The 27,111-nt window shown below is 40.8% G+C and overlaps 1 protein-coding gene across 6 annotated transcripts in view; it reads left to right on the top strand.

Moving 5' to 3' along the window:
- The window catches only part of Kap3 (kinesin associated protein 3), a 146,583-nt gene that overhangs the window by 8,918 nt on the left and 110,554 nt on the right, over positions 1-27,111 (top strand). For 4 of the 6 annotated variants that reach the window (XR_011041518.1, XM_068360793.1, XM_068360792.1 and 1 more), the window contains exons 5-11: positions 6,424-6,572; positions 8,654-8,827; positions 10,763-10,951; positions 19,310-19,472; positions 21,894-21,994; positions 22,676-22,897; positions 23,738-23,903. Coding sequence is in view for 5 of the 6 variants with exons in the window: in XM_068360793.1 (XP_068216894.1) it covers positions 6,424-6,572; positions 8,654-8,827; positions 10,763-10,951; positions 19,310-19,472; positions 21,894-21,994; positions 22,676-22,897; positions 23,738-23,903 (1,164 nt within the window). In the remaining variant the exon portion in view is untranslated. The remainder of the gene's footprint in view (positions 1-6,423; positions 6,573-8,653; positions 8,828-10,762; positions 10,952-19,309; positions 19,473-21,893; positions 21,995-22,675; positions 22,898-23,737; positions 23,904-27,111) is intronic. The other 2 variants (XM_068360791.1, XM_068360794.1) reach the window with 1 other exon arrangement.

Raw genomic sequence — 27,111 nt, 5'->3', positions numbered from 1 at the left:
GAGGTCAACTCGGACAACACCACGGCCTTGGCGTACATTTCCAAACAGGGAGGTACCCACTCACTGACTCTGTACGAGATCGCAAGGGACCTGCTCATCTGGTCAAAAGATCGAGGCATCTCCCTAGTAACGAGGTTCATCCAGGGCGACTTGAACGTCCTAGCAGATTGTCTCAGTCGGAAAGGTCAAGTAATTCCAACCGAATGGACCCTCCACAAGGATGTGTGCAAGAGACTTTGGGCGACTTGGGGTCAACCCACCATAGATCTCTTTGCAACCTCGCTGACCAAGAGGCTTCCAATCTATTGCTCTCCAGTCCCAGACCCAGCAGCAATACATATAGATGCCATTCTCCTAGATTGGTCACACCTAGATCTTTACGCATTCCCACCATTCAAGATTGTCAACAAGGTACTGCAGAAATTCGCCTCTCACGAAGGGACAAGGTTGACGTTAGTTGCTCCCCTCTGGCCCGCGAGAGAATGGTTCACCGAGGTACTTTGATGGCTGGTAGACTTTCCCAGAAGTCTTCCTCTAAGAGTAGACCTTTTACGTCAGCCACACGTAAAGAAGGTACACCAAAGACTCCACTCTCTTCGTCTGACTGCCTTCAGACTATCGAAAGACTCTCGAGAGCTAGAGGCTTTTCGAAGGAGGCAGCCAGTGCGATTGCTAGAGCGAGGAGAGCTTCTACCATTAGAGTTTACCAATCGAAGTGGGAAGTCTTCCGAGACTGGTGCAAGTCAGTTTCCGTATCCTCGTCCAGTACCTCTGTAGCCCAAATAGCTGATTTTCTCTTATACCTGAGAAAAGTTCGCTCCCTTTCAGCTCCTACGATCAAGGGCTACAGAAGCATGTTGGCCTCGGTCTTCCGGCATAGAGGCTTAGATCTTTCCAACAATAAAGATCTGCAAGACCTCCTTAAGTCTTTTGAGACCTCTAAGGAACGTCGTTTGGCTACACCTGGGTGGAATTTAGACGTGGTACTAAGATTCCTCATGTCAGACAGGTTTGAGCCTTTACATTCAGCCTCCCTGAAAGATCTCACTCTTAAGACTCTTTTCCTGGTATGCTTGGCCTCGGCTAAAAGAGTCAGTGAGCTTCATGCCTTCAGCAAGAACATCGGGTTTTCGTCAGAAAAAGCTACTTGTTCTCTGCAGCTTGGTTTCCTAGCCAAGAATGAGCTGCCTTCTCGTCCTTGGCCTAAATCTTTCGATATTCCTAGCTTATCGGAGATCGTAGGCAATGAACTAGAAAGAGTTTTATGCCCTGTTAGAGCTCTTAAGTTCTACTTAGCTCGTACTAAACCTTTACGAGGCAAATCTGAAGCGTTATGGTGTTCGGTTAAGAAACCATCCTTACCTATGTCAAAGAATGCTTTGTCATATTTTATCAGATTGTTAATACGAGAAGCTCATTCACACTTGAGTGAGGAAGACCGATCTTTGCTTAAGGTTAAGACGCACGAGGTTAGAGCTGTAGCAACTTCCGTGGCCTTTAAGCAAAATAGATCTCTGCAAAGTATCATGGACGCGACCTATTGGAGAAGCAAGTCAGTGTTCGCGTCATTTTACTTGAAAGATGTCCAGACTCTTTACGAGAACTGCTACACTCTGGGACCATTCGTAGCAGCGAGTGCAGTAGTGGGTGAGGGCTCAACCACTACAATTCCCTAATTCCATATCCTTTTAATCTGTCTCTTGAAATGTTTTTTAATGTTGTTTTTATGGGTTGTTCGGAAGGCTAAGAAGCCTTTCGCATCCTGGTTGATTTGGCGGGTGGTCAAAGTCATTTCTTGAGAGCGCCCAGATTAGGGGTTTGATGAGGTCCTGTTGTATGGGTTGCAGCCCTTGATACTTCAGCTCCTGGGAGTCTGTCAGCATCCTAAGAGGATCGCTGGGCTCCGTAAGGAAGACAGACTTACAAGGCAGAGTAATCGTCTAAGTCGACTTCCTTACCAGGTACCTATTTATTTTGGTTTTGTTATATTGATAACTGTCAAAATGAAAAAACTCTTAGCTTATACGATGTAAACATATTTAACTCTGGTCTCTACCCACCTCCTTGGGTGTGAATCAGCTATTATATATTCACCGGCTAAGTTAAATATTTAAAAATGATATTTTAATTATAAAATAAATTTTTGAATATACTTACCCGGTGAATATATAAATTAAACGACCCTCCCTTCCTCCCCAATAGAGACGCAGTGGGACGAGAAGAATTGAAGGTTTTGTTTACATCCGAGAGTGGTATCTGGCCGACAGTTGGCGCTGGTGGGCACACCCGCAACCTGCATAGCGATCGCTCGCAAGTTTTTTAAGTATGTTGTCTGTCGAGCCGCAGAGTTGCAGCTATTATATATTCACCGGGTAAGTATATTCAAAAATTTATTTTATAATTAAAATATCATTTCTCACCCCTTCATCACATGTCCAAATCATCTAATTTTTTCAATTTCCAGCGTTATTTCCAGATTCTGGACACCACATCTCTCATCTATTTCTTTATTTGTAATTCAGTCCTCTCACCATACTCCAGCCATGAGTAACATTTTTACAAAGTTTCTTTCATTTTCCTTGTCATTGTCCATGTTTCTTCTACGTAGAATAGTACAGTACTGGCCATGTATGACCATAGTAGAGGCCATATATAACTATAGTACAGGCCATATATAACTATAGTACAGGCCATATATAACTATAGTAAGTCTTTCCTCTTTACTATTGGGACATTTTTTTTTACCAATAGTCTAGCTATCTAGCTCCATTTTATTCTTGCTTTAGCCATTCTTCCTTGCTACTCTTTCTACCCAAGCTGTATAGTGCACTGTTTTGCAAAGATTACAGAAATGCTCAATCTGTCCTAAGTGGTGTTCCCCATTTGCTCAAATTATATATTTTTGGGATTTAAAACCTTCAGTTCCATGTAAATTAATATGTAATGTTACTGTACATCATTACATAGTACAGAGCTCATTTTGTTGCATCAATGACTACTTGACCATGAAGTTTACATGATTGTCCTTTTTATATTGCTTCCCTTGCAATCATCAATAGCTTTGTTTTGCATACATTGATTTTCAGTCCTCTCCTTTCCACTCAAATATTTCCTCCACCTCTCTCAGATTGTGCTGTTAAAATTAGGTCAACTTTGTAAAGTAGCTCCCAGTACCTGCCTTTCCTGCCTGCTTTGTAGTTTCATCCATTACCATGATGAAGAGCAGAGACTTGATGTTGATCCTTGATTGGCACTAAATTTATCTCAAACTATTCTGACAAAAAAAAAAATGAAGCAATGAAACAATATCCTACAGATTTTGAAGATTTGAGAATAAAGCTCTTGGAAGAATATTGGGAGTTGTATGGCAGGACGGGATTTGAAATGAAACTATAAGAGAGATTACTCAAGTACCATATGTGGATGAGATCATGGTAAGAGGTAGATGGAGATGGTTTGGGCATGTTCTTTGCACTTGCCAAGAGAGATTAGTTCACCAAACTTTCAACTGGGTTCCATAATGCACTAGAAGAGTTGGAAAGCCCAGGCCTATATGGCTGAGGACTATGAAGCATGAAGGAGATGAATGGAGTAGTATTGATTTAAAAGCTCAAAATAGAGACATCTGGTGAAATCTAACTGAAGCCTATTGAATTAGACTTAAAGTCAATAGGTGTAGGAGATGATCATGATTATTCTGACACAACAGCCTTTGTCTTCACTCTAGGTCATATGTTACTGTAAACTATAATGTAACAATACTATTTTAATGTCTTTCTGGTATCCCTTGCCTTTGTTATGGCTATTTGATTATTTGTCTCAACCTCAACAGTTTTTAAAATGACTTTTCAAGATTCACAAACATTTGGTAAATACATAGCCTCTTCCTGTTAAAATTAATCTTTTCCTGAAATTTCCTCATTTTAAAGAATCCTCTATTTTACCATATTCCTTTCACCCCAATGGACGTACTGGTAGTCACAAAACTCGTCCCTTTACCCCATGGACGTACCGGTACGTCCTTGCAAAAAAAAACTGTTTTTTTACATTATTTTGCATATTTTTGATAACTTTATGAGAAACTTCAGGCATTTTCCAAAATAATGAGACCAACCTGACCTCTCTATGATGAAAATTAAGACTGTTAGAGCAATTTAAAAAAATTATATTGCAAAATCTGCTTGAAAAAAAAATGCTTGGGGGTTAAGGGTTGGAAAGTTCCACATAGCATTGGGGGTAAAAGGGTTAACATAATGTCAAAGTCAATGATTAATTTAGACATATTTTCTCATCCTTTCATGTAACAACACTTATAATTTGTCCCTACATGAAATACAAATTGTTCTTTAAGTAGAGGGAGTACATTTTCAGCATGATCTGGGTGACTGTTGAATGAGTGTATCTGCTACCACAACTCCTATGCCCGTGGCTCGGTTCCTGGGAAATACAATATGTGTCAGGAGCAAGGAGCCATCAGAGTCACATTGGCAGGTTTTTCAGTTTCTGGTGGCGTGTAGGGTTCCCCATGTATTCGCCACACTCCATTGGAGATTGTAGGTTCCTTTCCATGTGTGAATATTATTGATGATAAGTGTGACTCAAGCAAGGTTTGAGCCTCCTTAAGTCTTTCAGGTAGGTTCCCCAGTGCCAGTGTCTCCCTTGGTGACTCCAGTGGTGAATGACATGGTCAGTGTTGGTTACTCCCGTGTTATGTGCAGTAGTTTCTCCTCCCTGGGTGTAGGGAGGCCCCGGGTCCAAAAGGATGTGTTGCCCTGGTGCCGAGTTGTTACCTGTGCATCTTCCCTGACCTCGTTGCCTCCCTTCCCCTGTGCTTTTAATGAACCCTTTATCATATTTTCATGGAAAATTAAACTAGTAGAGATATCAATATGAAAATTTATTGACTAATCAAAAGTATGCCTACTCACGTGTGTAGAAAATTTGAAGATTCATGAAAAAGAAATGGGTGAAAAAAAATAAGTGAAATTATGCTAAATTTTTACCGTTTTTCATATTATATAAACATCAACATTTTATTCAAATTGCACTTTCTTAAAGTTCTGTGTAGAGTAACTTAATCTATGATCATATCAGAAGAGAATTCTAGAGAAAAAAAATTGATGTAAAAAAAAAATTTAAAACTACGCTTCTTTGCAAAACCATATTTTTTTATATTTTACAGGAAAAAAAACTCAAAACATTAAATATGGAAAAATTGTTTTGGTAACTTTAAAATTCAATCATTCAAGATTCCATGGAAAAAAATGCATATAAGTTTCTATAAAAATAAAAAAAACTAGTGACAGATTGAATTGTGAAAACTTATTTTTTAGATATGGGTTTTTAAACTTTAGAATGCGCCAGCAGCGTACTGCAGGTCCCATTTTAGGTTCTAAACTAGAAACCAAATTTTTATTTAGAATAGATTTTGGATCAGGCTTTCTTCCCTTGTCTTCCTTCCGCTAGCTACCAATCCTTCTCTTCATAGCACTTGTGAACACATGTGTTTTCAAAGTAGAAGGTAGACTTTAAGTTACAACCATGTGTTTTGTTCTCTGCTAAATCAATTTTCTTCGCCCTCAAGGCTTTACCAAGTTCTTGCCTACTAATTACAGTCCTCTTGCATTTAGGCATGTTTCAAGCTGCCTAAAATCAACGAAAAAGGTATAAAAATGACAAAATCAAGTAAACAGTCCGAGAAAAGGGCAACGCACTTACACTCTCAACCAAAGTCATTGATTATAATCTCTATTCTCTCTTCACCGAAGACCTACACGAGCCTCACTCAGTCTGGCTTAGATGAAAAGGTTTCCTGTGTTTTAATTTACAAACAAACAAAATATTTGAGCAATAAACAATCAAAACCAAACAAAACAGTTTTGACAGATGTCATGCATTGTTTACTATGACTCGGTGCCACGTGCTTACTGCAGTCACATTATTAGTATAGTAAAATAATCAAAATAAAATACTTAGTGGTCGATTTTGGCTTTGATTTTTGGGAGAATGTTACTGAATCGTAGGGGAATTTTTCAGTATGTTTAATTATTATTTTAAAAAAAACTTTGATTTTTTGCCTAAAAATGATTGAAGGGACCCTTCACCTAATCCTTGTGCCTGGTGGTCCAGGGCTTCTCCCCTGTAAGTATGCCTACCCTTTCCCCAAAACAGAGTTCCCCAGTGTGTGGTGCCCGTTTGAGTAACTCCTGTGGTTTCTCCTCTCGTGAGCGTTGTTGTCTTTAACCTCTCAGAATTTGACACCTCTGCTTGTAGAGCCTAGGGGAGGGTTGGAAAGAAAAAGAAACGTCCACATTTAAAAATTCAAGATTTTTTGTATATTGTTAAGATTTCTTTTTGATGGTTAATATATTGCACATAAGGGTATGAGAGAAATTTATTTTAAATGTTTTTTCTATTCACCAGAGACAGTTTTGGGAGCTTTGGCAAGAGTTTTACGTGAGGATTGGAAGAAAAGCCTCGACTTGAGTTACAATATAGTATACACTTTCTTCTGCTTCTCTGTGTTTTCAAATTTTCATACAGTTATTTCTCATTTCAAGGTGAGCTTTGGTGTAAGTATATAGTATTTTTTTGTATTTATATATGGGACTCTTAGCATCTAAAACTACATTGGCATTGTTTTTCAATTAGTCTTAGGGAGCAGGTATGTAGATACTCATACATTTATCTAGAAAGAGATCTATCAGATTTATACACCTGACTTCATAATTGTTCTTATGCAAAATACAAATCATCATCCTCTAGGTAGGGAATATGTTTTCAGCATGAGCTGGACGCCCATTGAATTGTTTTAATGAGCAGTTAAGTGACAGGTGGGAGCGAGGGCAAGGATCCTCGACCCCTTACTTGTCAAAATGTCTTCACTAATGTTTTTGGCTGCATCGAATACAGACGTACTGATGCACTCTTAATCAAACTTTTCATATTCTTTTTCATTCAGGAAGTGAATGCTGGCTGTTAATTGTTATGATTTGAAGTAAGACACTTATATGTGGAAGGATGGACTTCACATCTGGTTTTTGTTAAACTGGCTATAGATCCACACTTTCTCTGTGCATCATGCTAGAGATTGTTCACAATTATCCCTTGTGCTGAGTGTAGGTCTTGATCTCCTTGCAGTTTCAGATGTATATATTTTGTGAAAAAAAAAAATAGTATACTGTACCCTTAAATGCTGGTGAAGACCAAATTTGTTATGCAGTATAGTAAGACACTCTATAAATCATAAATACTTTTGCAAAAAGAGAACCTAAAATTAGAATATCCCCAGTCTGTGTAGTATGTACCACTCAATCAAGTTCAGGACAGTCCAATAAATTGTACCACTTTGTAAGTTTTGGAGATAGAAGATTTAAAGCAAACCCCAAGCACAGGTTGTCACATTATGCAAAAAATGATATGCTGCATTTACTTCTTATATGACGATAGGTTTGTCTATAAATCTGACGAATGGGAAAGCAGGGCTCATCTTTGTTTTCCAATAAGGTATTACAGACTGGACCACAACTTTTCCTCAAACACGCAAACCACATAATGTTCTTCCTGATATCATTACACTAATCAGGTGGCATTTCAGTGAATTGCGTGCATACTCAGATACAATCCACGGTATAGTTACTTGAGCCATGCTAGAGAGCAGTATTCGGGTTAGAGTTTTTTACCATTTTGGTGCTAGCACATCAGCTCCTGATTTACATTATCACACCAGGTCATTAAAACCGTATTGGGTGTAGGGCATTGCCCAAATCTGAAACAAAATATGAGACAATTAACTTACTGATGAGTGAAACAATTTTCAGTCATTACAAAGAATAAAATTAACTTAAAAATCCAATATTTTTAAAAGTAATTTGTGTTTTCCTAGCCACACACCTCCTATCAATATTTTACATTGAGATAACTACCATGGTATCCCAACTTACTGTGCCAACCCCAGCTGCAAAGGGAGACTATTCAGGATCTCCTTCAAGCGAAAGGTTTTTTGCGATGCACTGCTAGGAGATGTTTGAATATCTGAGTAGATCCTCTGCCGATGTTTACGTGATAAATTGAGCCATTTTCTGCGAGTAGTGTCGTAGAAGGGGTACTAATAGATTATCTTTTCTACCTCTACCAGGAAAAGCTCCCTCAGTTTCAGTGGTAAAAGGCTATCGATTAGCTTTGAGCTAGATCTTCAGATTGAGGGGCTTCGATTTTTCTTCTTTATTGGAGTTCTTTAAGCTCATGAGAAGCTTCAAGTAGTCTTGTTTTCCAAGAACTTTACCTCAGGATTTCTATGGAAATGAGTTAATGATACAAATAAAAAAGATTTAAGCTTTTCAAATTTTAAGTGAAGCATCAGTATTTTTATTTGAAGTACTTAAATGAAGGATATTGTTTTATTTATGAAAAACCCCATGATTTTACAAGTACAATACTTATCAATATTTAAAAAAAAAAAAGTTTCATGCTTTAGATTTGCCTGTAAACCTCTTTGCAAGCTTGATCTAGTTTTGGGCTGTTTATGTTAATATTTGTTTTGAATTGTCTTGAGATAAGTTTTTATTTATTTTTTAAAGAATCATTTGTCTTTAATTTTTGCTGAGGTTGGTATTTATGTCAATAATTAGAATTCATCTTTTTAAATTCTCAGATCGGTTCTTTATGTATGGATATTATTGATGGCGAGCTACAACGTACTGATCAGTATCGAGAGCAGCTGACTAAACGTAAAAAGGGGGATAGCAGTAGTGACCCTAGTAAGCTGCAGCAAGATTATGAACGAAACCTGAAAAAATACCAAGCTGTTGTAGCAAAACAAGATCAGGTAAAGTCCATTCTGTGTATTTAAATGTAGGTGCATTTGGGTGAATATTTTTATTTAAACATACACCTATTATATTGATACTCTTTGTATCGCACCTTTTTTTACTGTAATTGTAATTGCTTTTCTTCTTTTACAAGATATGAATAATAAGTCCTGTGGAATATAGCGTCATCCTATTATCATTTATTGTCTGTATAATCAGGTGTGGTAGAATTTGGTTTTGTGAAAGCGATATATTGTATCATATTCATATTATAGAGACAACTGGAGACGGGTTTTTCTTGCTATTTATCCAAACATGATATGGTGCTATAAAAAAAACAATAGCATGAATCTCTGTACATTTTTCCTGCAATTGCTTATTTTTGGATCAACATTTTTTGTAGAAAATTTTACAATATTTGCCATGTCATGTACTTTATTAAGATGGCTTGTCAGCTGCACTTAAACCTATTTATACACACTGTACTAATCATCTCTCCCTTTCATACACACTAGTCCTTCCTGGATATAAAGTTCATTAATTCCCATTACCTTTTTCACATCTATCCAACTATTTCTAGGATCTTCTCTCTTAGTCCTTGATATCACTTCTGAGTTATATAGTATACTTTTTTCTCTCTCTCTCTCTCCTTAATGTCTTAAGCACACCATACCTCGGCTACTTTGCAGTTGTACATTAAGAAATGTACCGTATATATTTATTGTCTAAACACATGATTTGGTTGTAAAGACCAAGCTGCTAGCCTTAGAAAAAAGTTGTAGGGCTGAAAATAAGGATAGCCTAGGACTGTTTAAAAAGATACATTTTGTCTATCATGCTAAACATTGTTAATGTCATGCTTTAGCACAGTAGCTAAGAATGCAGTGCCATTTAGATATTTGACCTGCCATGAGTATAGGTTCTGGCTTCATAAGTCTTCAGATGAATTGTACAAGTTTTTTGTTTTAAGCTCTACTCCTCGACCGATCTTCTTGCATGGCTAGTTGCAATTTAAAGTCAGAGAATAATTTTCAAATATTTTCTTTAATTTGATCTAGTTTCCTTATATTTATTGTTATGTATGAATGTATTCCTTCATTAGAATTATATTCTCACCTCCTAACCTTGCCAAAATGAATCTTTCGTAAATGCAACACTACTTTGATGAATTGAAAAATAAAAGTTGAGACTAGTAAGTAGAGTACATGTTAACTTCACTTGCTCATAATAATAGAAAACCTCTTAAAGGTATTGTGCTGAGGTTTATGCATACAGGTGTTTATTAGATAAAGAAAAAAATCCAATATTTCCAAGGTCAGCATGGTGTAACTGCACAAAGGGATCAGTGACTCATGTGCAAGTTTTGTTAGATATCATATGGTAATGTCCCAGGTCACTTTAACCTCACCATCATAGTGAGCTAAGGATGGGGTGTTTGAGGAAGCCTATAGGTCTATCTGCTGAGTCATCAGCAGGCATTGCATGGCCCTCCCTGGTCCTAGCTTGGGTGGAGAGAGAGCTTGGGCACTAATCATATGTATATAGGGTCAGTCTCTAGGGCATTTTCCTGCTTGATAGGGCAATGTCTCTGTCCCTTGCCTCTGCTATTCATGAGGAGCCTTTAAGCTTTAAAACCATGAATATTGCATTTTCTATTTGGTTTATCTATGTCTGCTTGGTAAAATGGGTTGCATGAAAACTAATGAAGAATTTTGTAAATTTTTGTTAATGAATCTTTTTAGTTCCAGAACAATTGAATGAATTTTGACATCAATCTGAGTCTAGTAAAATGAATTGCTCTGCTTTTAACTAAGTTAACACTCTTGCCTATGTGATCAGAAATAATGGTAAATAACAGTATTTTGAAAGTTATACTGCTGTAATTATATTGTGGAGGTTTACAGTTTGCAGGTAGATAGATTAGAATATGTTGTCATTCTCTAATTTTTCAGGTTCTTCGTGTGTGTACATACTTGTTATTAAATATAGCCGAAGATGCAAGAGTTGAAGAGAAGATGCGAAGGAAGAACATTGTTGGTCTTCTGATTCGGATGCTTGAAAGAGAGTCCCCAGATTTACTATTGCTCGTTGTGTCGTTCCTCAAGAAATTATCTGTTTATATGGAAAACAAAGATGACATGGTACAGTATTGTATTCTATATTTTTCAATATTAATCTTACCCGATAATCATGTAGCTGTCAACTCCGTTGCCCGACAGAAATCTACGGACGGGATACGCCAGCGATCGCTATACAAGAGGGGGGTGTACTCACCAGCGCCATCTGTGGTCAGGTACTGCAGTACTTCTTGTCAACACCACCTCAATTTTTCCTCTGTCGTGCCGCCGGCAAGACCTACATGGATACGCTCTTGATTTTGGAGTCTTTGTTCACGGTTTTGGTGAAGTATTGCTCTGAAATTTAGCTTTCGCTATACAGGAAGATTTTCCCTTAGCTTAGATAGCTTTTGGATTGATTTTGATTAATGGTATAACGATCTTTGCTTTAATTTGGAAACCCCCCTTGACTGTTCTCTAATTCAAGATGTCCGACCATTCTCAAGCTCCTAGACAAAGACGATGTAGTGTTAGGACTTGTAATAGGCGTCTTCCGAAGGCCTCGGTTGATCCTCACACCGTTTGTTCCGACTGTAGGGGAAAATCCTGTCAGTTGGAAGATCGATGTGAGGAATGTGCCGGGCTTTCGGAATTCGATTTTAATGAATTCCTCAAGTATACGGCTAAGTTAGAGAGGGAGAGAGTTAGGAGGAGTTCTTCTCGCTCTTTGGTTTATTCCTCCCCCCATGATCCTCAACCTTTTCCTTCCCCTGTGGTGGTGACCCCCGAACCTATTACTAGTGCTCAGCCTGATATGTCGGATGTGTTACGTGCCATTCAGGCTTTAGGTGATAAGGTGGAGTCTGTAGTGAGTGACCACAAGTTTCTCTTGGCAGATGTCAAGGAACTTAAAGTGAAAAGTGCAGTGGGAAGTGGTAGTGCCAGTGCTGTGCCTAGTGTCAGTGTCAGTGTTGCGCATGAGGATACTTCTGTGCGTGCCAGTCGTCCTCCCAGTCCGGGACCTCTTGCAAGCTCCCAAGCCCAGGGGAGAAGCAATGTCGATGGGCAAAAGGGTTCGGCAGGCCTTGATCGGCGCACAGTAGTATCCTCAGTGGTTGCGGGCGTATCTTATAGAGATCGTCACTTCCACTCTCAGACGATTGAGCCCTTAATTTCCTCGTCTGCGGAAGAAGTTTCCGGGAGGAAACGCTGGACCCAGGTCTCAAGGCCTCTTAAGCGTAAGGTCCAGACCGAGCGAGTCCAACAGCCCAGATGTAGCCACTGGGCTAGTTCGGACTCGCCGCAGTCATCTGATGGCTGCACGCCTCCTAAGAGAGGTAAAGCGATGCCTCAACAGGCCTCTGCCCCAACTTCTGTTGATCCCAAGTTGGCTATGCTGCAGACTATGCAGTCGCAGCTTGCGGTGTTGATGCAGGAGTTTCAGGCAGAGAAGGTTAGCACACCTCCTCCTGCGAGCGCTCCTCCACCTCTGCGCAGTCCACCCTGCCAGACGTATGATGTTGAGGTTCCTCAACCTGCCTCCATGCGTGAGCTGCCGCATTGGGAGTTGCCAGATACCAGCGCTGTGCAGCAACCTCCACTTTCCTTGAGGCAGGAGCCTCTTGCTATGCGGCAACCTCCTCAACACTTGAGGCAGGAGCCTTATGCTTTGCAGCAACCTCCTCTACCCTTGAGGCAGGAGCCTCATGCGTTGCGACAACCTCCTCCATTCTCGAGGCAGCAACCTCTTGTGTTGCGGCAACCTCCACCATCCTTGAGGCAGCAACCTCAACTCTTGCGGCAGCCACCTCAACTCTTGAGGCAAGAACCTCAACTCTTGAGGCGAGAACCTCAACTCTCGAGGCAAGCACCTCAACTCTTGAGGCAAGAACCTCAACTCTTGAGGCAAGAACCTCAACTCTTGAGGCAAGAGCCTCTCTCTGCGCAGCCACCTCCTCAACCCTTGAGGCAGGCGCAACTCTTGAGGCAGGAGCCTCATGCTATGAGGCAGCCACCTCAACGCATGCAGCAACCGCATTCTTCGCAGCATGAGCCTCTTCCCATTCAACATGATCCGCAGTCTATGCAGCATGAGCCTCATGCCTTACAGCATTCGCTTCTCACCTCACTTGCTCCTCAGACCCCCGCAGAACCTCCTTCATCCCAGCCTCATGACTTTGTCATTACCAGCCCTCATCCTCTTCAGCAGAGACTTGAGGATGAATCCGCAAGTGCGCATGCACCCGTTCTTCAGGATTCAACCATTCAGCATACCGCTTTATCGTTACCTCTCGCTTCTCAACCCTCAGGTGATGAGGTTTCTGAGGATGAAGCTGCTCACCTGGATGATCCTTCTTCTGATGTGGAGGAACCCAAGTCGTTGCCACCCTCCATTGACTTTCGTAAGGTCCTGACGCTGTTCAGAGAGTTATACCCTGAACACTTTGTTTCTGCTACCCCTCGTTCTCCTCCATCCGAGTTTTCTCTAGGCATGCAGCCTATTAAGTCTGCCTACACTAAGCTTGTCTTCGCTAGATCATCAAAGAGAGCTTTGAGAATTTTAGGGGATTGGTTGCAGTCCAAGCAGCAACTGGGAAGGACGTCTTTTATGTTTCCTCCTCCTAAGCTGACTTCTAAGTCGGGCGTCTGGTATGCCACGGGAGAGGAACCAGGCTTGGCGATCCCTGCCTCTGCCCAGGCTGACTTCTCAAGTTTGGTTGACTCTCCCCGTAGGTCGGCTATGAGACGCTCTAAGGTCTGCTGGACCTTTTCTGATCTGGACCACTTCTTGAAGGGAGTCTTTCGCGCCTTTGAAATTTTTAATTTCCTCGACTGGTGCCTGGGGGCCTTGAGCAAGAAGACTGCCCCTTCTGACAAAGACTCGGCCATGCTGATCATGTCCTGTATGGACAAAGCAATTCGCGATGGTTCTGGCGAACTTGCTTCTATTTTTGTCTCGGGAGTCCTCAAGAAAAGGGAACAACTTTGCTCCTTCCTTTCTACTGGTATCACCTCTTGCCAGAGGTCACAGTTACTATTTGCTCCTCTCTCCAAGTTCCTGTTTCCTGAGGATCTAATCAAAGAGATGGCTGCGGCTCTTATACAGAAGGATACGCATGACCTCGTGGCCTCTTCAGCACGCAAGGCTAAGGTTGTACCTTCAGTACCGAGAACTTACCGCACCCCAGTGGCTGATACACCTGCTACCAGATTTATTCCGCCCTTTCGTGGCAGAGCCCCCAGCCGAGGAAGTACCCGCCCAGACGGTCACAGGGGCTGGTCCAAGAAAGGTGCCAAGTCCACGAAAAGCAAGCATTGACTCTCCTCCTCTCCAGACAGCTGTAGGAGCCAGACTCAAGACCTTCTGGCAAGCCTGGGAAAGAAGAGGTGCAGACGCTCAGTCTGTCAAGTGGCTAAGGGAGGGTTACAGAATTCCGTTCTGCCGCAATCCCCCTCTGACCACTTCTCCCATCAACCTCTCTCCCAACTACAAGGAAAAGGACAAGAGGCTAGCGTTACATCAAGAGGTGTCGCTCCTGTTACAGAAGGAGGCAGTGGTGATAGTCCGGGATCATCAATCCCCGGGCTTTTACAACCGTCTCTTCCTGGTGGCCAAGAAGACAGGAGGTTGGAGACCGGTGCTGGACGTCAGTGCGCTCAATGCTTATGTCACCAAGCAGACGTTCACTATGGAGACAACGAAGTCGGTCCTAGCAGCGGTCAGGCAGGAGGACTGGATGGTCTCGTTGGATCTGAAAGACGCCTACTTTCACGTTCCCATCCATCCAGACTCCCAACCTTTTCTAAGATTCGTCTTTGGAGAGGTTGTGTACCAATTCCAAGCCCTGTGTTTTGGCCTAAGCACGGCACCTCTGGTGTTTACGCGACTGATGAGGAATATTGCGAAATTCCTCCACTTGGCGGACATCAGAGCCTCCCTTTATTTAGACGACTGGCTTTTAAGAGCCCCCACAAGTCGTCGCTGTCTGGAGAGTCTCAGATGGACTTTGGATTTGACCAAGGAACTGGGTCTATTGGTCAATTTAGAGAAGTCCCAGCTTGTTCCTTCCCAAACCATCGTTTACCTGGGAATGGAGATTCAGAGTCAGGCTTTTCAGGCTTTTCCGTCGGCCCCAAGAATCAACCAAGCCCTAGAGTGCATCCTGAGCATGCTGAAGAAGAACAGATGCTCGGTGAGACAGTGGATGAGTCTAACAGGGACTCTGTCATCGTTAGCCCTGTTCACCGAGTTAGGGAGACTCCACCTCCGCCCCCTTCAGTACCATCTAGCAGCTCACTGGGACAAGGATATGACGCTCGAGGCGGTCTCTATTCCTGTTACCAAAGAGATGAGGACTACTCTAATGTGGTGGAAGAGCAACATCCTTCTCAAGGAGGGTCTCTCTTTAGCTGTTCAGACCCCCGATCTTCATCTCTACTCGGACGCATCAGACTCGGGCTGGGGCGCGACCTTGGACGGACAGGAATGCTCGGGGACATGGAACAGGGAACAGGAAACGCTTCACATCAATTGCAAGGAGTTGTTGGCAGTACATCTGGCCTTAATGAACTTCAAGTCCCTCCTGCTAAACAAGGTGGTGGAGGTGAACTCCGACAACACCACAGCCTTGGCGTACATCTCCAAGCAGGGAGGGACTCATTCGAGGAAGCTGTTCGAGATAGCAAGGGACCTCCTCATTTGGTCAAGAAGTCGAAAGCTCACGCTGGTAACGAGATTCATTCAGGGCAATATGAATGTCTCGGCAGATCGCCTCAGCAGGAAGGGTCAAGTCATCCCCACAGAATGGACCCTTCACAAGAACGTGTGCAACAGGCTTTGGGCCTTGTGGGGTCAGCCAACGATAGATCTGTTCGCTACCTCGATGACCAAGAGGCTCCCATTGTACTGTTCCCCGATCCCAGACCCGGCAGCAGTTCACGTGGATGCTTTTCTGCTGGATTGGTCCCACCTCGACCTGTATGCATTCCCGCCGTTCAAGATCATCAACAGGGTTCTTCAGAAGTTCGTCTCTCACGAAGGGACACGGCTGACGCTGGTTGCTCCCCTTTGGCCTGCAAGAGAATGGTTCACAGAGGTACTGCAATGGCTGGTCGACGTTCCCAGGACTCTCCCTCTAAGAGTGGACCTTCTACGTCAACCTCACGTAAACAAGGTACACCCAAGCCTCCACGCTCTTCGTCTGACTGCCTTCAGACTATCGAAAGACTCTCTAGAGCTAGAGGCTTTTCGAAGGAGGCAGCCAGAGCGATTGCCAGAGCAAGGAGGTTATCCACTCGCAGAGTCTATCAATCCAAGTGGGAAGTCTTCCGAAGCTGGTGCAGAGCCAATGCAGTTTCCTCTACCAGTACCTCTGTAACCCAAGTTGCTGACTTCCTGTTACATCTTAGAAATGTTAGATCTCTTTCGGCTCCTACGATCAAGGGTTACAGAAGTATGTTGGCAGCAGTTTTCCGCCACAGAGGCTTGGATCTTTCCTCCAACAAAGATCTACAGGACATCCTTAGGTCTTTTGAGACCTCTAAAGAACGTCGCTTGTCCACTCCAGGCTGGAATCTAGACGTAGTCTTAAGGTTCCTTATGTCACCTAGATTTGAACCTCTCCAGTCAGCCTCTTTCAAAGACCTTACTCTCAAAACTCTTTTCCTCGTCTGCCTTGCAACAGCCAAAAGAGTTAGTGAGGTTCACGCCTTCAGCAGGAACATAGGATTCACATCTGAAACAGCTACATGTTCCTTACAGCTCTGTTTTTTGGCAAAAAATGAACTTCCTTCACGTCCTTGGCCTAGATCGTTCGAAATTCCTAGCCTTTCCAACATGGTGGGTAACGAACTAGAGAGAGTTCTTTGCCCTGTCAGAGCTCTAAAGTACTATCTTAAAAGGTCTAAGCCTATACGAGGGCAATCAGAGGCCTTATGGTGTGCCATTAAGAAACCTTCGATGCCTATGTCCAAGAACGCAGTTTCTTATTACATAAGGCTTCTGATTAGAGAAGCTCATTCTCACATGAAGGATGAAGACCTTGCTTTGCTGAAGGTAAGGACACACGAAGTGAGAGCTGTGGCTACTTCAGTGGCCTTCAAACAGAACCGTTCTCTGCAGAGTATTATGGATGCAACCTATTGGAGGAGCAAGTCAGTGTTTGCATCATTCTATCTCAAAGATGTCCAGTCTCTTTACGAGAACTGCTACACCCTGGGACCATTCGTAGCAGCGAGTGCAGTAGTAGGTGAGGGCTCAACCACTACATTCCCTTAATCCCATAACCTTTTTTAACCTTTCTCTTGAATGCTTTTATTGTTGTTTTGGGTTGTTACGGTGGGCTAAGAAGCCTTCCGCATCCTTGTTGATTTGGCGGGTGGTCAATTCTTTCTTGAGAAGCGCCTAGGTTAGAGGTTGTGTTGAGGTCCTTTAGTATGGGTTGCAGCCCTTTATACTTCAGCACCTTAGAGTTGTTCAGCCTCCTAAGAGGACCGCTGCGCTCAGTAAGGAAGACGTACTTATTAAAGGCAGAGTAATGGTTCAAGTCGACTTCCTTACCAGGTACTTATAATTTCATTTGTTATTTTGAATAACTGATAATATGAAATACGGGATACTTAGCTTCTTGATTAACATGTACACTGGTTTTCACCCACCCCCCTGGGTGTGAATCAGCTACATGATTATCGGGTAAGATTAATATTGAAAAATGTTATTTTCATTAGTAAAATAAATTTTTGAATATACTTACCCGATAATCATGATTTAATTGACCCACCCTTCCTCCCCATAGAGAACCAGTGGACCGAGGAAAAATTGAGGTGGTGTTGACAAGAAGTACTGCAGTACCTGACCACAGATGGCGCTGGTGAGTACACCCCCCTCTTGTATAGCGATCGCTGGCGTATCCCGTCCGTAGATTTCTGTCGGGCAACGGAGTTGACAGCTACATGATTATCGGGTAAGTATATTCAAAAATTTATTTTACTAATGAAAATAACATTTTTATACCTACTGACAATGAAATTGAGTTCAGTCAGAAATACAAACTATATATTTTATGTACTGTATACTTTTTATTTTTTCATGTAGAAAATAGACCACTCAAATTTTTTATTCTTTTTTTGCAGAGATGTTTTGACATGAATGAGTCTAGTATCTTTGGAACAAAGTTTTCATTATGTTAATTCATATAACTTTTTTTCTAAGTATTGATTACTGAGAAAAGCTTGATGTCTTTGGCATTTTATTTTTGATTTTGATGTTGAAATGAAACTGCAGGTATTTAGGTCTACTTACTGTGTTAATGATAATCATTCACAAACTCCCCTTTGACTGTCAGTTGCAAACTATATTCCAAGATGGCTGATCATCCAAGTCACTTGGGGATTTTCACTGTAACCAGCTAAGAATTATAAAGCATCAAAGATAGTAGATAGCTACCTGCTCTATATGGCAGGTAGATATACGTCTCACATAATCACATCTATTATTTGTTTTAGCATCCAGGGAAAAATATATAACTAAAACTTCCTTTTACCTCTATTTGTACTTGGATGTGCTTTCTTAGCATTGATAAAGCTTTTGGAGCATCTGTAGCCAATACAATTAAATCTATATTGCACAGAAATTCACATACTTAGGGTCTTTATAATTTACAGAATGAGGCTTACCAGTGACAACAAAGATTGTTAATCTTGCAATGACACTCTCTCTCTCATAGAGGCATTCAAAATTCTTGAAGGTATAACAAATGTAGAATATAACCAGCTATTCATGCTTAGCACAAATGAGTCCAGAGGTAACAGATACAAATTGGAATTGAAAAGATACAATACCACTCAATGTGGCAATTTCTTTACTTACAAAATAGAAAATACTTGGAATAGACTTCCAGCGGATGTAGTAAACAGTAACATAGTAAACAAGTTCAAGAATAAGTTAGACAAGATCATAAGAACTCTTTAAATGCTTAAAGTAAATCGCTCTACCAAAGAGCAAATGGAGTCTCTGCGGATCGACTAAATAGTCTTTTGAAACATATAAAATCCTTGTAACTCTCTCTCTCTCTCTCTCTCTCTCTCTCTCTCTCTCTCTCTCTCTCTCTCTCTCTCTCTCTCTCTCTCTCTCTCTCTCTCTCTCTCTCTCAATGCTTAAAGTAAACGACTCTACCAAAGAGCAAATGGAGTCTCCGCAGATGGACTAAGAAGTCTTTTGAGACATATAAAATCCTTGTAACTCTCTCTCTCTCTCTCTCTCTCTCTCTCTCTCTCTCTCTCTCTCTCTCTCTCTCTCTCTCTCTCTCTCTCTAAGCCCATAACATTTAGTGCAAGAAGTGTCCCAATTATGCAGCTACCTTTCATTATTTTATTAAAATAGTGTATTAATGTATTAATCTCAATTTCAAAAATACTTATTTTAATTTTTCTATTTTCTTTCAGGCTGATCTCAACATAGTTGAAAAAGTGACAAGGTTGGTAAATACTGAAAACAGTGACCTCCTTAATGTTACTGTACGTCTTTTGCTCAATCTGTCATTTGATGTTGGGTTGAGAGCAAAAATGATAAAAGTTGGTCTTCTACCCAAATTAGTTTCAATCATAGGTAAGTTTCTAATTGTCTTATATTGTATATATCTTAGGAAGTGCCTTACCTTTTCGCTTTGTATTAATATTTGGATGATGCTAAAGTAATGAAGGATAAGATACAGTACTTGTTTTATTACTGTCTTCCAGGCAAACATATTTATTGTAGATGGTATTACTTGGGTATACTAGGGATTTGATTTGATTTTGTCCACTGTAGCAGTTATTTATGTCTGATTACTGGTTTCTGATAAATTAGGGATCTTCAGATTTAAAGTACCTGTCATTAGTTACCTCATTGGTTGTATGTAAAATCTGTCAAAACTAGGTAAAGTTCACAATCTACTTTCCTGTGCAGTTCATTCATACATTTTTCCTCTTGAACATTTACTTCAGATCACATTGCTTATATCTTCAAAGAGCAAAGTTTTGACCTTTAATTAAAAGAAATTCTCTACATATCTACACTCTTCTTGGGCGATTGCCAGTGTAGGACCCTCAACCTAAGGGACGGGTGCTTAGGTGGTTCCTATGTTTGGCCACCCTCCCCCACCTCTTGGTTTTCACAAGCATTGCATCGCCCGAGCTTCAAGACAGTTTACACGATGCTAGTGATTTTTATTTATAGAGTGGTAAATGGCATTCTTTATGGGATTTAGTTTATTCTTCTGATTTACTTTTGTGATGAGATAATTAAGGTGTTTTTTTACCTTTACCTGATAAATATGTATTTTATTTTCATTTTCATCATTGTAGATTTTTATACAATGATTACCATGTCACTGTATAAGTTGGATGGCTAACTACTGTAGATATAAACAACCAAAGTTTAATCTTGGAATTATGGTGTATTACCCTCCTTGAGTATCATAAACAACATGCAGTACTTTGGGACATGCAAGATGTAATGATCCACACACAACATGTATAATGATTGTTTCAAATTAGCAATGTGTAGGATTTTCTTTCACATCTCTTAGCAGATGTAATGTATTTAATCCTCGCTACCAAACAATACTAATGTTTCCAGAGCACAGTTGTGTACATTCAGCAGTTAATATCATTAAAAAAGACAGAAATTCATAGTCTTCAGTGCTTTTGAAATCCCCCAATGTTATATTCCAAATTTTTCTTTGGGAGCAGAGCAATTGTATGAAGTTCATGTAATTGTTGAAATTTTTTGGATTGCAGTCTATATCAGTCAAAAGATGTTGATAAAGCAGTCGGAATCCTTACTTATATCAAAGGTAGCCATTCCAATCATTTAATGCGCAACATCACTAAAATACCTCATGACCAACAAGAACCAATCCCTGTAAACAAAAATACTGATCAAAATTGACATTTCATATGAATGTCCAAACATCAACAGCAATAAAAGCCAAGCTTGGGTATTTAAATACTGTAAATAAAATTAGGAATTTTTTATTAGAATGGTCAACATTCTGATTTTACTTGTTATCAAATGGAAAAAATTCAGCTTATTACATGACATTTTAAGTTGGATGTTAGAGGAAACCTTTTTGGGTGATCCTTATAATAGTTGGGAATCATGACAGTGGTCTGGTCTGGCTAAATGATTATAATAATAATGGATAGGATGAGCAGTTTCTTGCCATTAGTAATGCACTTAAGTTGCGAGATGTTGAGATTTAGAATTTTTCCTTGGTGCATAAGGGTTAGCTTCCTTTTCGTAAACTAACATATACTAGTTTTGAAATAGTATTGTGTACATTGGGAAACTCGAATTTTCCAGAGCATTGATTTCTAAAATAAAATCAAATATTTAAAGCTGAAAGCTTTTGCATATTAGTAGAATGTAATTAGAGTAGTAAAAGTAAAATTAATTTTATACATCAATCCTTCACTTAAATGAGCACATATTTGTAGTCTTCAAATGCCTCAACCATTTAAATTTACTGTACAGTATAGTTTAGCAGACAAAGCAAAAGTGGTGATAGCTTTGAGCATGTGGCTATGGGATCCTGATTTTGGTCACTTATCATGTAGTGTTGATTGTTACATCCTAGAAAGTGGTGAGACTGGAAGGTGGGAACTACTGTAAGTACATTATATTAAAAAAGTCTTGAAGTTTTTATTGAATTTTTTCACTGCTGCAAAACCCATACTTTCCGATTAGAATTTAATTGTGATACATGAATTTGGTGAATGCCTCAGATCAGGAGGCGACTGTCAAAGGCATTCAATGACATGGATGTTGGCTGATATAGGTAATTGCTCTGTGGCAAAACAAATTTTTATTTATTCTATACTCTAGAAAATCTACAGAAATTAGAATGTTATTAAATACAATATATTAACAAAGGTTTCTTATGTTTAACATAGAACAAGTTGTGTACACTTTTCTTCATTTACAGTGAATACTAACATTTTAGTTTTATAATATTTTTGTCTAACTAATTTTATATTGTTTTTGCAGCTGAGGAGCGACACCAACAGGCTGTACTGGCCGTTTTGTATCATCTGAGTGTTGATGACAAGTGCAAATCAATGTTTACATATACAGACTGCATCCCAACCGTAAGATTTTTTTTTTATAGTATGTTTGTACTGTGCATATGTGTTAAGGATGCTGAGAGGTGTAAAAACAGTCAGATGCAGTTCAGGCTTAATAAGGAATGGAAAAGTCTTACAGTATTTTTCTTTGGAAGATCCAAAAAATCTGATGATAAAGTAAAGTAAATTTTCTTAGGAAAACCCATTACTGTACTTATATTGGGATTTTACTTCAATTTCCCTTTTTCTCTATATATTTTTTCCACATTTTAAGTCGTGGATGTAAGGAAATCAGATAAATGAATAGTCAACTGGATAATTCTAAAAGAATCAGTGCCTGGAACCAAGGAAAGGTTTCTTTTTTCATGTGACATGCAGTACTGTATGCAAGGAATGGAACTTAGTACTCTATCTGACCATTTAAAGACTGTATACAGAGCCCATGAGCCTATAAAATAAAAAGTGCTGTTTTCTTTAGTTGATTATGCATAGATTAGGTTGATTGATTTAGAGGTAGCCTTCATAAGTGTTGTGGCATATCAAGACCAATTATAGAATTGTTGTTCTTCCATTAAAAACTGTATACTGTACCACAATAACATTGGTTTGAATTTTTTATTCAAGATTAGTGAATTATAAATGGTTATATATTCTGCATAGTAAAACTTTGTAATACAAATGATTTCCACAATTCTTGACTTGCAGGTGATGAAATTGATTTTAAGTTCTCCAGGGCCACAAGTTCCTTTGGAGTTGATGTCTTTGGCTGTCAACTTGGCAGCAAACAAGCGCAATGCTCAACTAATATGTGAAGGTAGTGGTTTGAAGCTCCTGATGAAAAGGGCCTTGAAACACAGAGATCCTCTTCTTACCAAGATGATACGAAATATAGCTCAACACGAAGGTCCAACCCGAGCTCTCTTCACAGTTAGTCAAATTACTGTATTTTTATTAGTTTATAGTTGTTGGAAAGCTTTCTCTTTCCATTTATCCATTTACCCATTTGGTATTCCTTTTTTCGTCATAAAGTTTGGGTTCAATTTTAGTTGATTTTTTAATTAAACATGATTTATCACTTCATGAGTAGTTATTTTTCTAAATAGTGAAAGAAAGGAGTACAACTTGAGGTGTTTGTTTTAATATTAAATGTTGGAACGATTGAATGATAATGTTAATCTTTTCTATGATGTAATAGTAACAAAGCTGAAGAAACACAAAATAACATCGTACCTCCTGGAAACTGAACACTATGTTTAATCAAGTCCCTTTGGGTAAAGAAGCAGGGAAACAATAACAGTAATATACACTGTGTAACTAAAAATTTCATTTACTAATGACGAGTCATGGATAAGCCTTATTCTAGTGATTGTCAAAATCTTCAATATGTCAATTCAAGTTTTTAAGGAACTGTAATCTAAGGAATAAGACTCAAAGTCTTTTCATTAGGAATATTCCTTCAACTTAGTACTTTTAAGAGCTGAGAATTATGGCTTGGTGGTCTGATTAAATTACATTGTAATAAATCAGTCTGGCATTTGCAAGAATTGAATGAAATACATTTTTATTTAGAGAAATGAGAAACATATGATGACAAAAAATCATCAGTGATGAAAGGATATTTGAAATAACTAATAATAGTATGACATGAACATTAGTTCATATGGTATTTATATTGTTGAGTTTCTGTTAAATTGAAAATTTTACGTCTGTCAAAGTTATACTAGAGTTTCTTCCATTTTCCCTTGATTAAATTTGATATATTTTCAGGATTTTGTGGGCGATCTTTGTGAGGTAGTTAGCTCTGGCAGTAGTGACGAATTTGTATTGGAGTGTGTAGGTGTTCTTGGTAATCTTTCATTTCCCGATTTGGACTACTGCCAGCTGTTATCCAAATATAATCTTATCAATTGGATCAAGGACAGTCTTCAGCCAGGTAAATGCAGTATTTTTTTGTGACTTTCAGTGACTTTCTATCATAATGTATTGTGTTTTATCACATTTTTAGATTGTTTTTTTTAAAAGGACATGTCTTGTAACTTGAGTTTTGTTTCATCATGTGAAAGCAATGGATAGTGATTGGCTTTTGTACTGCATTCTTCGGTCAGACCCGAATATAGAAATTTTATTCAATGTACAGTACCATGTAGTGTGCTTCAATGTCTTGCCTCATAGGTTAATTAGTTAATCTTCTCAGAGTAGTTTTGCCAGCATGATTTAGTCAGTAATCAAGTTTCTTGGTAGTTTCCCTTCAGCCCAACTGCATTGTGTTCCAGCTTTTATCTTTCAGAGATTTCTTTTGTTTTATTCCCTCCTGGCTACCCAACTTTTATATTTTAAATATTTAACTTAGCCGGTGAATATATAATAGCTGCAACTCTGTTGCTCGACAGACACATACAGTAAAAACTCGCCAGCGATCGCTATACAGGTTGCGGGTGTGCCCACCAGCGCCAACTGTCGGCCAGATACCACTCTCGATGTAAACAAAGACTCAATTTCTTCTCTGTCGACGTGTCGACAAGACGTACTTTACTCGCTGTTGAACCTGCAGTTTTTTCCATCATATTTGGTGAAGTACTTTAATTTGGTTTGAGCTTTCGCAGTACAGGTGTTTTTCTTCAAATAAATCCTTGAACTCTTTTTTGGATCGGATTAATTGTTGATGACTTAGATCGTTTTTTGGAATTTTCCCTTGACTAATTCAAAATGGCTGACCTTTCACAAGTTCCCAAGTTCAGAAAATGTAATGCTAGGGACTGTCATAGGCGTCTTCCAAAGGCTTCTCTCGACCTTCACACTGTTTGTTCCAATTGTTGGGGTTAAACCTGTCAATTGGAAGATCGGTGTGAGGAATGCGTGGGCCTTTCGGAATTTGATTTTATCGAATTTGAGAAATATACACGCAGACTAGAGAGAGATAGGGTAAGGAGAAGTTCTTCTAGGTCGGTAGATTTTTCCTCTCCACATGCCCCTGAACCTAATCCTTCCCCTGTAGTGGTTGTTCCTAACCCCCCTCCTAGCACTCAGGAACCGTCGATGCAAGACATGATGCGTGCTATCCATGCCTTGGGGGAGAGAGTTGAGGCCTTAGCAAGTGACCGAAATCAACTCATGGCGGACGTAAAGGAACTAAAGTGCCAAAGTGCCACGGCGGAAAGTGTTAAAGTGCCTAGTGTTTCTCAAAGTGTTGTGAACAGTGTTGCGCTTGAGGGTTCGTCTGTTCGTGCCTGTCGTCCTCCTAGTCCGGGACCTCTTGCAAGCTCCCAAGCCCAGGGGAGAAGCACTGTCGTACGACTCATGGGTTCGAGAGGCCTTGATCAGCGAACAGACGTTCCCTCTATGGTATCAGGCGTATCTCTCCAAGATCGCCCCTACCAACGTAAGACGAGAGAGCCCATTTTTACCTCGTCGTCCGAAGGTGTTTCTCGTAAGAAACCTTGGACCAAGGTCTCCAGACCTTTGAAGCGTAAGTCGGTCCCTTCAGGACAAGTCCAACGTCCCGGTTGTAGCCACTGGGACAGTTCGGACCCGTTGCCGTCATCGGATGACTGCTCGCCGCCTAAGAGAGGCAAAGTTGTGCCGTCTCAGTCGCTCACCCCGTCTGTTACCGCACCTGCTTCCGTAGACCCTAAATGGGTGTTACTGCAAGACATGCAGTCCAAGCTTGCGTCCCTGATGGAGGACTTCAATGCGGAGAAGGTTGCCGCTGAACCTTCTGTCCAACAACCATCCAAGCGGTCTGTTGTGCGTCCTGTTGACGTTGAGGTAGCTTTCTCGCGTCTACCAGTTGGGGTAGTACCTCCACCGATGCGACCCAGTGTGGGTTTCCAGCCGCACGTTGACGTTAGGCAACGCACGGAGGTGGTTGGTGACGTTCAGGACGTTCATCAACTATCAGAGGTGACTTGTTTTGACGCGGTGCGTCAACCTCCGCAACCCGGTATGGTGTTGACTGCACAACCCAGACGGTCTAAACAGTCTCGGGTGGACGCTGTGCGTCCTCGCGCACCTATGGTTGTTGACAGTTCCCAGACTGTTCAGCAGTTCCATGACGCTGCGTCCGGCTCCGTCACGCATGCACCAGTGCGACCGGACTCGGCGAGTCAAACGTTGCCCACACCTTTGCCGTTTTCTCATCAGTTATAGGATGAGGAACTGTCAGATGAGGACGTTGCTGAACCACAAGAGGATCAACCTTCAGAACTTGATGAGCCTAAGGCAGTTCAACCATCCTTGGACTTTAGAAAAGTCATGGCTGTGTTTAAGGAGTTGTTCCCTGACCACTTTATTTCTGTGGCTCCTCGTTCGCTGCCGTCCGAGTTTGTCTTAGGCGTTCCGACTACCATGCCTGCCTTTACTAAACTCGTTCTCTCTCGCTCATCCAAGAGAGCGTTACGGCTGTTAGGCGATTGGTTAGAGACCAAGAGGAGTTTAGGGAAGACAGCATTTGCCTTCCCCCCTTCTAAACTCTCGTCTAGATCGAGCGTCTGGTATGCCACGGGAGAAGTTCTCGGCTTGGGAGTTCCTGCCTCTGCCCAGGGCGACTTCTCAAGTCTTGTAGACTCTCCCCACCGCCTTGCCATGAGACGCTCGAAGATTTGTTGGTCACCCTCGGACCTGGACCACCTTCTTAAAGGTATATTTAGGGCGTTCGAGGTCTTTAACTTCCTAGACTGGTGTTTAGGAGCCCTGAGTAGGAAAATCTCTTCTGCTGATAAGGATGTTTCCTTACTCATTATGTCCTGCATGGACAAGGCCGTCCGTGATGGGTCCAACGAACTTGCCGCTTCATTCACGTCCGGAGTCCTTAAGAAACGAGAGTCTCTATGTTCTTTCTTGTCTGCTGGAGTGACGCCATGCCAAAGATCTGAGCTACTCTTTGCGCCCTTATCCAAGTGCCTATTTCCTGAAGTCTTGGTCAAGGAAATTGCCTTGTCTTTAGTGCAGAAGGACACCCACGATCTAGTTGCGTCCTCGGCTCGCAAAGCTCCCCCTTTGCCTTCATTGTCTGCTAGACCTAGGATAGATACTCCACGTCTCGGTTTATCCCGCCCTTTCGTGGCAGAGCCTCTAGCAGGGGAGGTGCTCGTGCCGAAGGGAAGAGAGGAAAGAGGAAAGGATCCAAGTCCTCTAAGGGCAGA

The sequence above is a fragment of the Palaemon carinicauda genome, chromosome 37 (assembly GCF_036898095.1).
Source record: "Palaemon carinicauda isolate YSFRI2023 chromosome 37, ASM3689809v2, whole genome shotgun sequence".
NCBI lineage: Eukaryota > Metazoa > Arthropoda > Malacostraca > Decapoda > Palaemonidae > Palaemon > Palaemon carinicauda.
The sequence above is the reverse complement of the archived record's forward strand: the minus strand, read 5'-3'. Positions and strand labels throughout refer to the sequence as shown.